Source organism: Salvia hispanica, chromosome 1, assembly GCF_023119035.1.
Source record: "Salvia hispanica cultivar TCC Black 2014 chromosome 1, UniMelb_Shisp_WGS_1.0, whole genome shotgun sequence".
NCBI lineage: Eukaryota > Viridiplantae > Streptophyta > Magnoliopsida > Lamiales > Lamiaceae > Salvia > Salvia hispanica.
In genome coordinates, this window is record NC_062965.1 from 15905873 (window position 1) to 15920475 (window position 14603).

The 14603-nt window shown below is 35.4% G+C and overlaps 2 protein-coding genes across 2 annotated transcripts; both read right to left on the reverse strand.

The window, feature by feature from the left end:
* Positions 1 to 2888: 2888 nt before the first annotated feature.
* LOC125216301 (exo-alpha-bergamotene synthase-like) lies at positions 2889 to 5378 on the reverse strand. The gene is made up of 7 exons (XM_048117983.1): positions 5056 to 5378; positions 4732 to 4987; positions 4263 to 4638; positions 3967 to 4185; positions 3745 to 3883; positions 3425 to 3670; positions 2889 to 3344 (listed from the first exon to the last, which is right to left on the reverse strand). The coding sequence occupies exons 1-7, from the start codon at positions 5140 to 5142 to the stop codon at positions 3051 to 3053; spliced, it is 1617 nt and encodes a 538-aa protein (XP_047973940.1). The 5' UTR covers positions 5143 to 5378; the 3' UTR covers positions 2889 to 3050.
* A 5295-nt stretch (positions 5379 to 10673) lies between these two features.
* On the reverse strand, positions 10674 to 12946 carry LOC125202723 (trans-alpha-bergamotene synthase-like). The gene is made up of 7 exons (XM_048101169.1): positions 12860 to 12946; positions 12524 to 12779; positions 12055 to 12430; positions 11765 to 11995; positions 11541 to 11679; positions 11216 to 11461; positions 10674 to 11131 (listed from the first exon to the last, which is right to left on the reverse strand). The coding sequence occupies exons 1-7, from the start codon at positions 12944 to 12946 to the stop codon at positions 10838 to 10840; spliced, it is 1629 nt and encodes a 542-aa protein (XP_047957126.1). The 3' UTR covers positions 10674 to 10837.
* Positions 12947 to 14603: the final 1657 nt, after the last annotated feature.

Genomic DNA, 14603 nt, shown 5'->3' on the forward strand with positions numbered 1-14603 from the left:
TCTAGTCGCCAGAAAACTCTACTTCTGCAATGCCCGACGGGAAGGATTCCCGCGCGCCGCGTCGAAGTCAGACCACCATCATGTCGTACGTCTACGTCAACTATCGTCGTCATCAGTACGACCTTCCTCAGCCTGCGCAGCCGTTATGTCCCTACCAGCCTGTCCAACCACGGCGTGCAACCAGGTGGGACCCTCCGGACAACCGCGATCCACAGGGTTTTCCACCCTATGATCAGCCGCTTCACCACATCGGATCGATCCAAAACTGCCACCCCACCTGTTGGGATCCTCCCGGAATCCGACCGTTGCCGAGTTTCCAGCCCTATGACCGACCACAGTTGCGACAGCCCTCTTGTTGGGAACCACCGCCTCGCCGTGCATTAAGAGGATGTTCGGATTATGATCAGCCCGTACAACGAATTGATCGCTGCTGTCCACCGCCATATATTGGCCCATATATGGACCCGGATTCAGACCTGCAGCCGCGACAATCCTATGCACGATATCGTTCGTGGAAGCCTCAATATCAGCCTCGTTCAGCCACCAAAGCGGAGGACCCGATTAATGCAAAGTTAGACCGCTTATTGGAAGCATTTGACAGGATAGAAACTTGGGTCGGTGCCACAAATCGCCGAATTAGCAAATTCCGATCGTCGCCGCAGCCCGAGCCCGATCTTGATCAGCCAACGCTCCGAAAGATGGCATATCCTCCTTCGAGAAATGATGAGGCTTCTTTTGGGCCTTCACGTTTAGTCCCCAATGACTCAGCGGCTCCACCACGCCACCGCACCAAATCCGATCAAACCGTCAACCTTCGTGTTGGGAACCACCTCTAATGGCAACCCCTGCTGTAGACCTTATTCACCAACCCTACCAGCCGCCACCGCAGCTGCCGCGATCAGATCTCCCGCCGCAGCAGCCGCGTCTAGCACCGCCCTTGGAGCTGCTGCCCTACTCCACTCCAGGACCTTCCCAGGCCTTGCAACCGCTACCGGAGACAGCTCCATTGTTGGCCTCTAATCGTCTTCCACAAGCTGTTGTCCCGAGCTCAAGGACAAAGGAGAGGCAAACGAATCTGCGAAATGCTGGTGAGTATGGTATGATACATAAAGTTGTGTCTTGTTCTCATGATGTTGTGGGAGAAGAAAACATTGTTGAAGATAAATGAAAAGAGAATAAGATGGGACTGAAGGGTTTAGTTGGGAGTAAAGATGATGAAGATAGTGACATATTTAAGATGATCAAAATGATCACTGTGTGCGCATTCGATCATGGTATATGTGTCAGTTTCAACAATAAAAAAAAAGTGAATTTCTTGCTATGCAGATGGTAAAATCGGATCCACGTGATAGCAAGAAGGAGCTTCCCCATGAAGAAGTAATCAAGTGTTTGTTTGCCACAGGGACCTTTCGCATCGAGCTACACATGCCTGCACACCATGTTGTCTTCAATACTGTTTCGGAATTTAATGGGGATTTGAATGTCACTGATATTACAAGTATGGATCCTCTACGCCGATGGAAGGTTGATTCCTCGGCGAAATAACAAGTCGTGTTTGATCATTCAGGGACGTGTGGCAGAGCTTCCCATTTTAGCGTTGAATTTGGATGATCACATCAGTCTACCTTCGTTGATTTTTTGTGGAGGTGATAAAGGGAAACACTCATCTGCTCGGTGTGTGTTTGATCTAGGAGGAGACGCCTCGCCAAGGCTTTTGCTTTCAACTCTCGTCGTTGCTTCGTGGTTTCCACCTTGAGGACAAGGCGGATTTCAACCGTGGGGGAGTTGATACGATTCTATATCTCCCATATCTTAGGAAATCTCAATTATTTAGTTTTCTTTTATTTTACCATATCTTTTCCATATCTTTGTTTTCTTGTTCAATAAGTTCGGGTAGTATTCTAGTATTATAAATAGCAGAGCTTATTATCTTTTTAAATCAATCAATGAATGAAAATATTATTTGCCCACATATCTTGTGAATTATCTCTCAACCCTAGTTCTCACGCTGTCCGACGGAGGAACCTCGCACAGCCTGAAACTATTACTTCCGCCGACCCGACGAAGGGCGCCGGAACACTTTTCGATCGTCGCAAACACGCTGCCGATGGCAGTTAAGGAGAAGGTTCTTAACACCATATCTAGTGTTTAAAAGCACAATAATAGTAAAAGTCAAAATGAGTTTGAACAATAATTAGTAACATTAACTATTAACTTTTAAAATTAACTAGTAAAAGTCAAAATGAATTCTCAGTTATCCACAGAATCATAAATTAAATCAATAAATACAAAGTAAAACATGTTGCAATCTAACTCAAACTAGATAAAATTTGGTGGAATTGAAATATAAAATATGGTGTAAAATCTATGATCCAAAGTTGTATATTCGAACTCTAATGATGCATATACAGTGGAAAGGAAGTTGAGTGGGATTTTGGGCTGAAGAAATCCTAAATTTTGAACAAGGCTACAAGGAAATTCTGCATTGGCGCACGAGCCGTGAACCCAAGGAGTGAGATGCTCGGTCTGCGTAGCTCTACCGGTTGTTTGGCCTTGCTGCCTTTGCTAGGCAGCATGCGCCATGCGTGAAGCTTGCAGCCACACACGGGCACAGTTCATGCGGTGCTCTCGATCCCATTACTTTGTCTTTTTTACTTTTGATCCGGTTTAGACTTTTTTCTTTCAAAACTCAACAAACTCGTTATAGAACTTAACTATAGCACATATATAAATCTCATAAATCAATAAAAAAAGAAAAGTATAATCCCCAAATATAAATAAAATACCTGAGTTTATCAATTAATAGTTTCCTTTTCATTATGCACTCTATGGTTTGTTTGGCGTGAGCTAGTTTTGTGTTTGTACGCTTTTGGTTTGCTTGATAATCATATAAAAGCACTTGTTTCATTTATGAGAAGAAAGAAACCACACTTGATAATTATACATAATGTTGGATACAAAGTAAGAAGCATGTTGTGACATGAATTCAAGGCATGGGGACTTAACACTTATTAATTAACAATGTATGTTTAAAGCTGCTGCATAGGAATTCAAGGCATCGAAAAGGGCTGAACGAGAAGGGACATCAGATTTTTCTTGGTTTCGGAATGGGGAAGGCCGAAGCCATCTCCATGCTGATAGATGCAGAGCGAGATTCGTCCAAGATTCATTGCAGTCTGCCCGAAATTCTTTATGGGATTCTCCATTAATATCTCTTTGTTCATTTGCTTCAGTGTCTTGTCTATCAGCTGCTTTATTTGCTTGCGAGCATCCTCCTCTGAGCATCCTGTCTCCTTCATGTAGCACTCCATTGTTTTGGGAACATCCCCTCGTTTCATTTCGTCCTGTTCAAGAACACACTACATTCATACATGGATGTATTGAGGCTTAAGCTATATTATAAATTAGTACATAGTTTTCTTACCGATGAAGTTCCCAAGTCATCGGCCAGACGAAGAACTGTGGCTGGCCAACGAATAATACCAGGGTATTGCTCTAAACTCTTCAGTTCCTTATCATTGATAGGATTTGTTGTGAAGTAACCATAAAACAGAAGTAAAGGGCCAGAGATGGAAATCCATGCTGTATTTAGGTACTCATTAGTGGTTGGGACATAACCACTGTGAAACCATGTTGCTTCTAAGTAGTAAGCTCTACACAGTTCTGCCCACTGAAACAACAAACATTACCACCAAACTTCCTCAACACTATCATAAACATAGTATATAGATAATATGTTTTTACCAGTTTCCTCAGATTGGAGATAATATTGAAACCTTGGTCTCTGAGTATATGATAAGCCAATTCATTCACAGAATTGAAGAGAGCTAAGAAGCAAATCTTCATATATTCTGGAAGGCTGTCTAATGAATTAATATCCCACCTGAAGGTAGTGGCATTTATGTGAATGGTAGCAATTGATAAAGACTAATGTATGTTGATTATGAATGAAGTAAGCAATCAAACCTCTCAATTGTGTTAGTGAACAATTGAAGTTCTTCCAAGGTGCCATATACGTCGTATATGTCGTCTATTATGGTGATCATAACAGCAATTTTGCTCAAAATCTCCCTTGAATATCCAAGATGAGGCTCCGGAACGAATCCCAAAGCCCACAAGAAGCACTCTGCTAACCTGTGCCTAGCGAATCCCAGCTTTTCCGGCAGACCAGTCGCTCTATACCAACTGAAATTGTAACTCATCAACAATGAATGCTTCCGCTCTTACTAAAAAGTAAAAACTAGTACTAGTAACTAATTTACCTTGACAGTCGCTTGAGCTCTTGCTGGTATGTTGCTTGTACCATGTTATATTCCAGTTTAGCCAGCTCCACCAGAGTAAGGTTTGCTTCAGATGAATTCTCGTACACTTGTATGAACCATTTGGCTTCTAGCTTCTGCAATCTCCAGTGTAGAGGAACCTCCAAAGCATGCCTCACTTGCTCCCTTTGACGCGGTTCTGTGATTTGGTCAAGCTTTTGAGTAAGGTGAGTCAGTGAAAAATCTTTGGCTAAATCCATTATGCTTTCCCCTTCCATGCCCAAATATGAAGCTTCATACAAAGATACAAGCCCTCTCACATCTTCACACAGACAAGCCTTGAAACTTCCTTCCTCATCCATCAAACTACGGAAAATCTCTGCACCAACAAAATCAGTCAAGGATTTGTTAGTTAGTTAAGAAAATATTGATATTCATTAGTTTAGTTTCATTCAAATGTGTTATAATTAACCTTGAGGAACATGATAACCATGCTGTCTAAGAAGTCTGAATTTGAGAGATGTGAAATGCAAGTCCTTTTCTTGCCATTCTCGAGCCTCATATATGTTGTCCAACATTTTAGCTATCTGGTCCTTGAAGTGGCCAGATAGACCTAGTCTCGTTACATTGTCGATAAGGTGAAGCTGGTCGAGCTCATTTTCAGTTTCGTGGATCAGTATTCTCACCAGATCTTTCAACTTCTCAGCTTCGCTAATGTACTTCTCCCCCTGCATGAATATTCAATACATTCAATGTGTTCGTGCATGAACTGTTATTAATGATTCTATAGTTTTACCGTGTATGGTGTTGCCAAGGACTGAATGTAATCGTCGTCCCAGATACTGGCTCCATAGTTTGCAGTCCTCCTAATCACCTTCTCCATGATTGATCAATATATTTCGATCTTAAAAAGATGGAAATAATTAATCTGAAACAAAAACGATTTAAATAGAGTAGATTCAGAGATCACTATTTCACAACTATCAAAAGATTTGAGTATGAGGCAGAGTCATGAAGTTCAAAGCATAGGCATGTGAAGGAGCTCGAAAAACGGTTTACAGAATTGTACGAGGTTAACTCAAAGAAACATAGTACGATTGTTTAATAATAATGCATGAGTGATCAGTGATGAGATTTGCCTTAATATTAGTTGAGTTGAAGGGGATATATATAGATTACAATATACCAATACCACTGATAAGATAAGGATATAAGATTTGTTTGCAATTGAAAAAGTTACAATATCTCATATTCAATATTAGATGTAAAGAGAGAACTGAAACCACTACCTCATATAATACGTATCGTGGGCCACTTGTTCTATAACCAATTTATTTTAGGATAGATCCCTTTGAATATTCATCATAGTATCAGAATAGGTCGCCAACTATGGGCAAAATTTAATTGATCTAGCAATATATTTAAACTGCAATTGAAAAAAAAAGACCCATCCAAACCCTAAACCGATCAGTATATTTAGACTTTAAATTTGGATCAGTTCAATAGAGAGTTGGTTCAACACAATAAAAAAGTAAAATCCCTCTAAGCTTCACCAGAAGGATTTGGGAGAGGATGTTTACAACTGAAAGAAAACTGAAACCACCACTATATAAGTCTCATGGACCACTCTTCTTATCACCAATTAGTTGTCCGATATAACCCTATCAATTCTAATACTCCCTCTGTCCCCCAATAAACGTCTCATTTTGCCATTTTTGTCCATCTACCAATAAATGCTCCATTTATTTTTTACTATTTTTGATAATGAACCTTATATTCCACTATCTTTATCCTACTCATATTTTAATGAGAAAATATTAGATTTAAACATCTCTATCCCTCCTGCATCCGTGAATCCGCCAATGGTTATCCATTGCATGAATAAATTCTTGAATGCTGATAGTATTATGAACTGACAAACAGTGTGATTATTCATGTGTACTCTTCACATTATCACACAAACTTTTAACGTTGTACACTGTACACATATATACACTGGGCTTAATAGAGGTAACATCTTTTTTTTTCCATAAATTTCATCAAAATATCATTTTAGGTCCGTGAACTTTGAAAATATCATTTGAGGTCTGCCTACTATGGGTTAATATCAATTGAAATACTTTTTTACTATTTCCAAGTTTTTCTGGACCAAAATACCCTCAATATTTTTAAGGGTATATATTTTTAATAAACTTATCATATCATATACTCAGATTTTTTATAAATATCTTTACTATATATTTTTTATGAATTTTCTAAATATAATTTGACCTTAAATATTATCACTTAATTTTGTGACATGCAAGAAAAGATCCTTATTCAATTTTTTATTATTAAAGAAAAGTTCTTTATTCAATTTTAAAATTCTTTAATATAAAAAATTTGCACTACAAAATTTCGTGGACGGAAATTGGTAAGCGGTCAACTTTTTCGTGATGTGTGGCGATTATCCTTAGATCCAATAGAGAATATTTCACAACAAAATACCAATTTTATGCTTAGTTATATTTAAATAGCATAATAAAGTAAAGACAAAAAAAAAAGAATAATAAGGACGAAAAATGATTTCCTTAAGGGTATGATTTATAACCAAATACACAAATTTATTTAAACACGTAAAACAAAGTAAAATCACCAAGAACAAAGGAAATATAGCAAACATAAACCACCCCAACTTCAATATACACGTAAGACCCGCATATCTTTTAATCGAAGAGAAAAAAGAAACATACTATGAAGTTTTATGCACGGTGCTAGTTACATCATTAAATCATCGGCCGTTGGTTGAAGGTAAGAATGTTAAATTGTCAATGCAATGCAAAAGTCCGTGAACTGACCCGAATACCCTGTAACCTGAATAGGGTTAAGGTAGAAAATATCTATCAAATAAAAATTCAGCCCAATTAGTCCTCATCGATTTTCTTGCAACACTTAGGGTTAAGATTTGTAAACTTATGTCCTAATAAAATTTTAATATAATTAGTTCATACTCAATTAATCTATAATCTGAATAGAATTATCCTAAATTAGACCAGCCCAATTAACATCCCTAAATTAGACCATACTCAATTTTTTGTGGGATCTTCCCTACAAAAAAGAACAAAACAACAGTATCTGTTTTAATATATCAAAAAATTATTCATTACTTACCAAAAATTTGGAAAATCTGAAGTAAATCTTTCGTGGAGAGCGTGAATTGGGCGGTGTTCATTCTGCCCCCCTTTCTAATCTCAATTTAATTAATCATTCACAAATCCGATTAATTTCGTCTATGTAGATTGCAATCTATATCGATTCTCCCTATTTCAAGTTCATATCATCAAACCCTGAAAAGGCCAGTTTTTACACTGTATTTTTTTTAAAATAAAAATATTTAGGATAGAGGATTAGCATTGTTTTTTTTTTTTTTGATAGAGGAATTAGCATTCATACTCTTGTCACATGTAAATTAATTAATAGTATAAATATTTAAAATGGGCCATTACCGTCAATTGTGTTAAAATAGATCCTTTATGTTATTATAATAAAGGTTTGGGGCACAGTTGCACCCTTTTTCTATTAATTTATTTTATTTATATTTTATTTAAATTTAATATATATGGGATATATTTCACTAATTTTTTATTTATAATTTTTTATATTTCTTAAAATTCATGATAAAAAGAATTGAGGCTCAAATGGAGGGATAAAATTGAACACGTAACCATAATTAAAACAAAGGACGTTGACTACTATTTTAGAAGAGTAGTCGTAAAATTTTTGTGTTATAAAATTGAACACGTAACCATAATAAAACAAAGGTTGACTACAATATAGTATTATTGAGTGTGTGGTTGAAATAAAAACATAATAATCACTTTCCCTCAATCAAATTACAGTCTTAATTATTGATTAAGTACTGTTTGACTAAATTTTGATCAAAGGATAAGTTGCAAGTCTCAATATTTTATTGTTTGCTCCAGTTCACGTCTTTTCAATATTTATGACTTCAAAATCTAGAATTGTTCGAATTTTATAAATTTAGCAAATTCATCTCAATATTTTTTTGCATGCTCCGGTTCACGTCTTTCAATATTTATGATTTCCAAATCTAGAATTGTTAGAATTTTATAAATTATGCAAATTCAAATCATGTCATCATGCATACTAATTAAGTTTGGCAAATGATAAATATCTATGGTGTGTATTGGTATAATTCATACTCCCTCCGCCCCATAATAGATATCACATTTGGAAATTGACATGGGATTTTATGTGATGTATTTTTTTGTGTTAGGTTAAAAGAGAAAATAGTATATTTATATTAATGTGAGAGGGAGTGTTTTCTTAAAAGGAAAATGTAAGATCTTTTGTGGGACAAACTAAAAAAAAGTGCGACATCTATTATGGGACGGAGAGAGTACCATAGTACCGAGGTCGGCTGCACATGTTGGTATAGTTTGAATTCGATCAATTAAAACTATGCATACCAAACTAATTTTATGCTCTGGATTAATGGAGTAGCATATTTTGAATGGTCTTATCATAACTTACAATTCAATAATAATTTTAAGCTAAATTGCGACAACTTCAAGAAATGTGAATATATATCTAAAATGTGAGTGATAAAATGACAATCATTTAATTTGAATAAGAAACGAGAAAAACAAGAAGAAAAAAAATCACGCTTAACATAATTCATATTACTAATAATAGATAAACGATACAAACGCGATGGGATGACGAAACAAGAAAACAAAATCACATTTAACATCATTACAAAAACCATATATAAATATATTAGAGAAACGATCCAAAGTTTTCTTCTAATCTATTCCTCACAGTGAGTTTCATTTTCAAATAATAGCACTTACATTATTTAGTCGATTGGACAAAATGATGTGTACGTGGTTCACGGTGTGTGTCATTTTCAATTTCAAATTTCAAACATAGCAATAGCATACACTTGCCAAATATTTCCATTTTTCAACATTGTCCTTGAAAATTGAAATCATCGAAAACTAGCTATTTTTGTGGCGCATTAAATAAATATACTATATATGTTTCTATGCAAAATAGTACTCCATCCGTCCCATAAAAATGTCTCACTTTCTTTTTTAGTTTGTCCCATTAAAGATGTAACATTTCTATTTTAAAAAAAAGTTCTCTCTCGTAATAATATAAATATTATATTTTCTCTTTCCACCTAACACACAAAATAAAACTTCTTAAAATCTCGTGCCGTCCCACAAGTATGACATCTTTTGTGGGACGGAGGGAGTACCATAATTCTACATATTACACATTTTGAAAATAAAATAATGCATGTCAAAAATATGAACTTTCCTAGTACTAGCTGGAATCCATTAGATATCTTATAACGTAACAAAATATACTGCAGTCCAAACATTGATAATTTTACTTTATACTTATAATATACGTACATGAGAAAAATGTATACACCTCTTTTTAACTAATAATATGCATACATGAGAAAAATGTTTAATGGTATTATAGGAAATTCTCTTAGCGTGCCTCGACTCTCATATTGACATATTGTCACCATTAATAAAAAAGACACTATTAATGTGTAAAAGCTCTCAAACTCACAGGCATACTGGCTAATTTGATAGAATTCCGAGAAGTGAGCACATAATGCTCCCAAAAAAAGTAAGTGATGAATGCGTGTATGGCAAACTAATGTGAACTTTGAGAGGCAACTAAAATCTCAAACCAACTTTCTAACAACCTTCCTTAAGAAAAATGCACATGCATGCATGCAAACAATTAGCTCAACTTTTGAGAAATTAATATTGTTGCATTTGGAATAATAACTTGAAGATTTGAACCTTCCATAAGAAAAATGCACATGCATGCATGCAAACAATTAGCTTAACTTTTGAGAAATTAATATTGTTGCATTTGGAATAATAACTTGAAGATTTGAACCTTCCATAGTGAATGTTATCAAGCATAAATGCTCTTTATGAAGGAGAAAAAATTCTACAATTATGCTTTGAAGTCCAAGCACTAGAAAGATGCAAATATGCAATAAAGGCTAAGATGAATGCATTAACCAAAAATAACTCCACACCACAGTATTGTGAGTTCATAAAAGGGAAGAGACTAGTAGCAAAGAGAAATATCTTTAGAGCATTGTTTTCAATTGTATCACACAAGGAATGACATCCATATCAAGTTGAAGCCACAAATGTCTTCTACATGGTTAATTAAAGATGAGGTTTATATGGAAGGGTCACAAGGAAGGATTTGCAATCATTTACTTTAAAGAGATGAAAAATGACCGTGGAAGAAGCACAGTTAGGTTGGCTATCTCAATTACCATGCCAATTTTCCACCTTTTTCTTGATAATTATATAAAATCACTTGTTTGATTTATGCAAAGAGAGAAACCACACTTGATAATTATACATAATGATGGATACAAATTAAGAAGCATGTTGTGACATGAAACTTAATGAGGAAACAAACAGAAACTAGTCTTCTTGATCAGAACTCATATCTGATGAGTTGAGATCAAGGCATAGGGACTCCACTTATTGAAATACAACATATGTTTAAAGCTGCGGCATAGGAATTCAAGGCATGGGAATGGGCTGAACAACGAGGGACACCAAATTTTTCTTGGTTTCAAAATGGGGAAGGCCGAAGCCATCTCCATGCTGATACATGCAGAGCGAGATTCGTCCAACATTCATTGCAGTCTGCCCGAAATTATTTATGGGATTCTCCATCAATATCTCTTTGTTCATTAGCTTCAGTGCCGTGTCTATCAACTGCTTTATATGCTTGCGAGCATCCTCCTCAGAGCATCCTGTTTCCTTCATGTAGCACTGGATTGATTTCGGGACATCCCCTCGTTTCATTTCATCCTGTTTAAGAACATACTACTATATTCAAACATAGATGTGTTGAGGCTTAAGATACATATAAGCTATAATACATAGTTTTCTTACAGATGAAGTTCCCAAGTCATCGGCCAGACGAACAACTGTGGCTGGCCAACGAATGATACCGGGATATTGCTCTAAGCTATTCAATTCCTTCATTTTGATAGGATTTGTGGTGAAGTAACAACAAAAAAGAATTAGAGGACCGGCAACGGAGATCCAAGCTATATTTAGGTACTCATCTGTGGTTGGGACATAACCACTGTGAAACCATGTTGCTTCTAAGTAGTAAGCTCTACACAGCTCTGCCCACTGAAACAACAAACAAACATTACTACCAAACTTCCTCAAGACATTATAGTATATAGATAACATATACACATGTTTTTACCAGATTCCTCAGATTTGAGATAACATTGAAACCTTGGTCTCTGAGTATATGATAAGCAAATTTATTCACAGAATTGAAGAGAGCTAAGAAGCAAATCTTCATATATTCTGGAAGGCTGTCCAGTGAATTAATATCCCACCTGAAGGTAGTGGCATTTATGTGAATGGTAGCAATTGATAAAGACTTATGTATGTTAATTGTATAAATGAATTAAGCAATCAAACCTCTCAATTGTGTGAGTGAACAATTGAAGTTCTTCCGAGGTTCCATATACGTCGTATATGTCGTCTATAATGGTAACCATAACAAGCATCTTGGTCAAAATCTCCCTTACATATCCAAGATGAGGCTCCGGAGCTAATCCCAGAGCCCACATGAAACACTCTGCCAACCGGTGCCTAACAAATCCCAGCTTTTCCGGGAGACCAGTCTCTTTATACCAAATGAAATTGTAACTCACCAACAATGAATGCTTCCAATGTTATAAAAAAGTATAAACTAGCACTTGCTTTACCTTGACAGTCGCTTGAGCTCTTTCTGGTACGTTGCTTGTACCATGTTATATTCCAGTTTAGCCAGCTCCACCAGAGTAAGGTTTGCTTCAGATGAATTCTCGTACACTTGTATGAACCATTTGGCTTCTAGCTTCTGCAAACTCCAGTGTAGAGGAACCTCCAAAGCATGCCTCACTTGCTCCTTTAGATGCGATTCTGTGATTTGGTCAAGCCTTCGAGTAAGGTGAGTCAGTGAAAAATCTTTAGCTAAATCCATTATGCTTTCCCCCTCCACGCTTAAATACGAAGCTTCATACAGAGATATTAGCCCTCTCACATCTTCACACAGACATGCCTTGAAACTTCCTTCCTCGTCCATCAAACTACAGAAAACCTCTGCACCAACAAATCAGTTAAGGATTAGTTAGTTAGTTAAGAAAATATTGATATTCATTAGTTTAGTTTCATTCAAATGTACTTTATTATAACCTTGAGGAACATGACAACCATGCTGTCTGAGAAGTCTGAATTTGAGAGATGTGAAATGCAAGTCCTTTTCTTTCCTTTCTTGTGCCTCATATATTTTGTCTAGCATTTTAGCTATCTGGTCCTTGAAGTGGCCATATAGACCTAGTCTCATCACATTGTCGATAAGGTGAAGCTGGTCGAGCTCATATTCAGTTTCGTGGATCAGTATTTTCACCTGATCTTTCAGCTTCTCAGCTTCGCGAACGTACTTTTCTCCCTGCATGAATGTTCAACACATTGTGTAAAATACATTCAATGTGTTCGTGCATGAAATGTGAATAATGATTCTAGTTTTACCGTGTATGGACTTGCGAACGACTGAATGTAATCGTCGTCCCAGATACTGGCTTGGTAGTTTGCAGACCTCCTAATCACTTTCTCCATGAGCAATAGATTTGGATTCTAACAAGCTGAAAATAATTAATCAGGAAACAACGAGTTAAATAGAGCTAAAATGATGAAGCTATATCAAAGCATAGGCATGCATGTGAAAGAGTTGAAAACCAGTTTACATATTGTACTACGAGGTTAGCTCAGACAAACGCCGTACATTGTTTAGAAACGAGTGATGAGATTTGACTTGATATTAGTACTAGTTTAGCTGGAGGGGGTATATATAAACCATATGGATACGAAGACCACTGAATAAGATCGCAAGGGTTGTCGATTGAATCATAAATAAAATGGATATTGACACCTAATATTATGGAACTTTCAAAAAGTTAGAGTTTTTCCCATTAACTTTGAAATTGACAAATAATATCACCAATTTTACCCTGGCTTTGTTATTTCCCATCAGTGAAAAAATTCCGGCTATATTAATAGATTGAAGAACAAATTTGGAGGGTGTGCTTCTTTTAGCACTTATAGTTTCTGGATGAAATTCTATTAATTTTTATAGACTAAAGTACAAATTTAGTCCTTTAAATTTTTTTTGGTTTTTTACGTTAAATTTGTAACCTTTTGTTCCAAACAATATGTTGTAGTCCAAAGTTAACATTTTCGTTAAATTTAACTGTCAAACGTGATTTGACCAAATTAGTGACTTAATTATAAATCTAATTAATCGATTAACCTAATTAATTCAATATTAACTTTATAAAATGCTTCCTCCGTCCATGAAAAATAGACCATATTATGAATGACATGAGTTTTAATATGGAATTGATAAAGTAAGAGAGAAGTAGTGTTAGTGGAACGTGAGGTCCATATTATTAGTAGTGTTTAATTGTGTTAGGTAGCAAATGTGTGGTCCATTTTCAAACTTGCTCTATTTTTCGTGGACAACCAATAATAACTAATGTGGTTATTTTTCGTGGACGGTAGGAGTATATTTTACGTATATCAAAATATATTAATATTCATAAAATATTTTATACATATAATAAAAAATAGTAGTATGAAAATTTATAATCTATTTTAATAAAAAATAATAAAATATTCAAGTATTAAAATTCATAAAATATATTTTATCAATAATAAAAATTAAACTAAATTAAAATTTATAAATATTCACAAATTTAATTTTTATTATAGGTAAAAAATATTTATAAATTTTAATGTTAAATTATTTAGGTTAATCTGACTAATTAGATTTTTAATTAAGTCTCTAATTTGGTCAAACCACGTTTGACCGTTAAGTTTAACGGAAAAGGTTAACTTTGAACTAAAACATATGGTTTGGGACCAAAAGATAACAAACTTAATGTAAAGGACCTAAAAGTTTTTTTAGAGTAAACGTAAAGGACCAAATTGGACTTTAGTCATTTTTATATGGTATCAGAGCAAGCAGTCGACTACGAGCCAAATTTTGGTTAAAAAAATTGACTGGTCTGTAAATCTAGACTTTAATTTTGGGCTAGTTCAATAGAGAGTTGGTTTAATTCAATAAAAAAAAATTCTAACTCCTCCAAACTTCAACCTAAAGAATTTGAAAGAAGAATGTTATAAGATCGCACATTGGTGAAAAGAGAGGACTAAAATCACCACTATAAAAGTATCATGAGGCACTCTTCTAATGACTAATTCATTTTAGGATAGA

Excerpts from the sequence above, each read along its gene's own strand:
- LOC125216301 (XM_048117983.1), bottom strand. The coding sequence starts at position 5,142 with ATGGAGAAGGTGATTAGGAGGACTGCAAACTATGGAGCCAGTATCTGG. Across the intron at positions 4,988-5,055 it reads CCTTGGCAACACCATACACG|GGGGAGAAGTACATTAGCGA; the intron begins GTAAAACTATAG and ends ATATTCATGCAG. Across the intron at positions 3,671-3,744 it reads TCTCCAATCTGAGGAAACTG|TGGGCAGAACTGTGTAGAGC; the intron begins GTAAAAACATAT and ends TTGTTGTTTCAG.
- LOC125202723 (XM_048101169.1), bottom strand. The coding sequence starts at position 12,946 with ATGGAGAAAGTGATTAGGAGGTCTGCAAACTACCAAGCCAGTATCTGG. Across the intron at positions 11,996-12,054 it reads GAGCTCAAGCGACTGTCAAG|TTACAATTTCATTTGGTATA; the intron begins GTAAAGCAAGTG and ends ATTGTTGGTGAG. Across the intron at positions 11,462-11,540 it reads TCTCAAATCTGAGGAATCTG|TGGGCAGAGCTGTGTAGAGC; the intron begins GTAAAAACATGT and ends TTGTTGTTTCAG.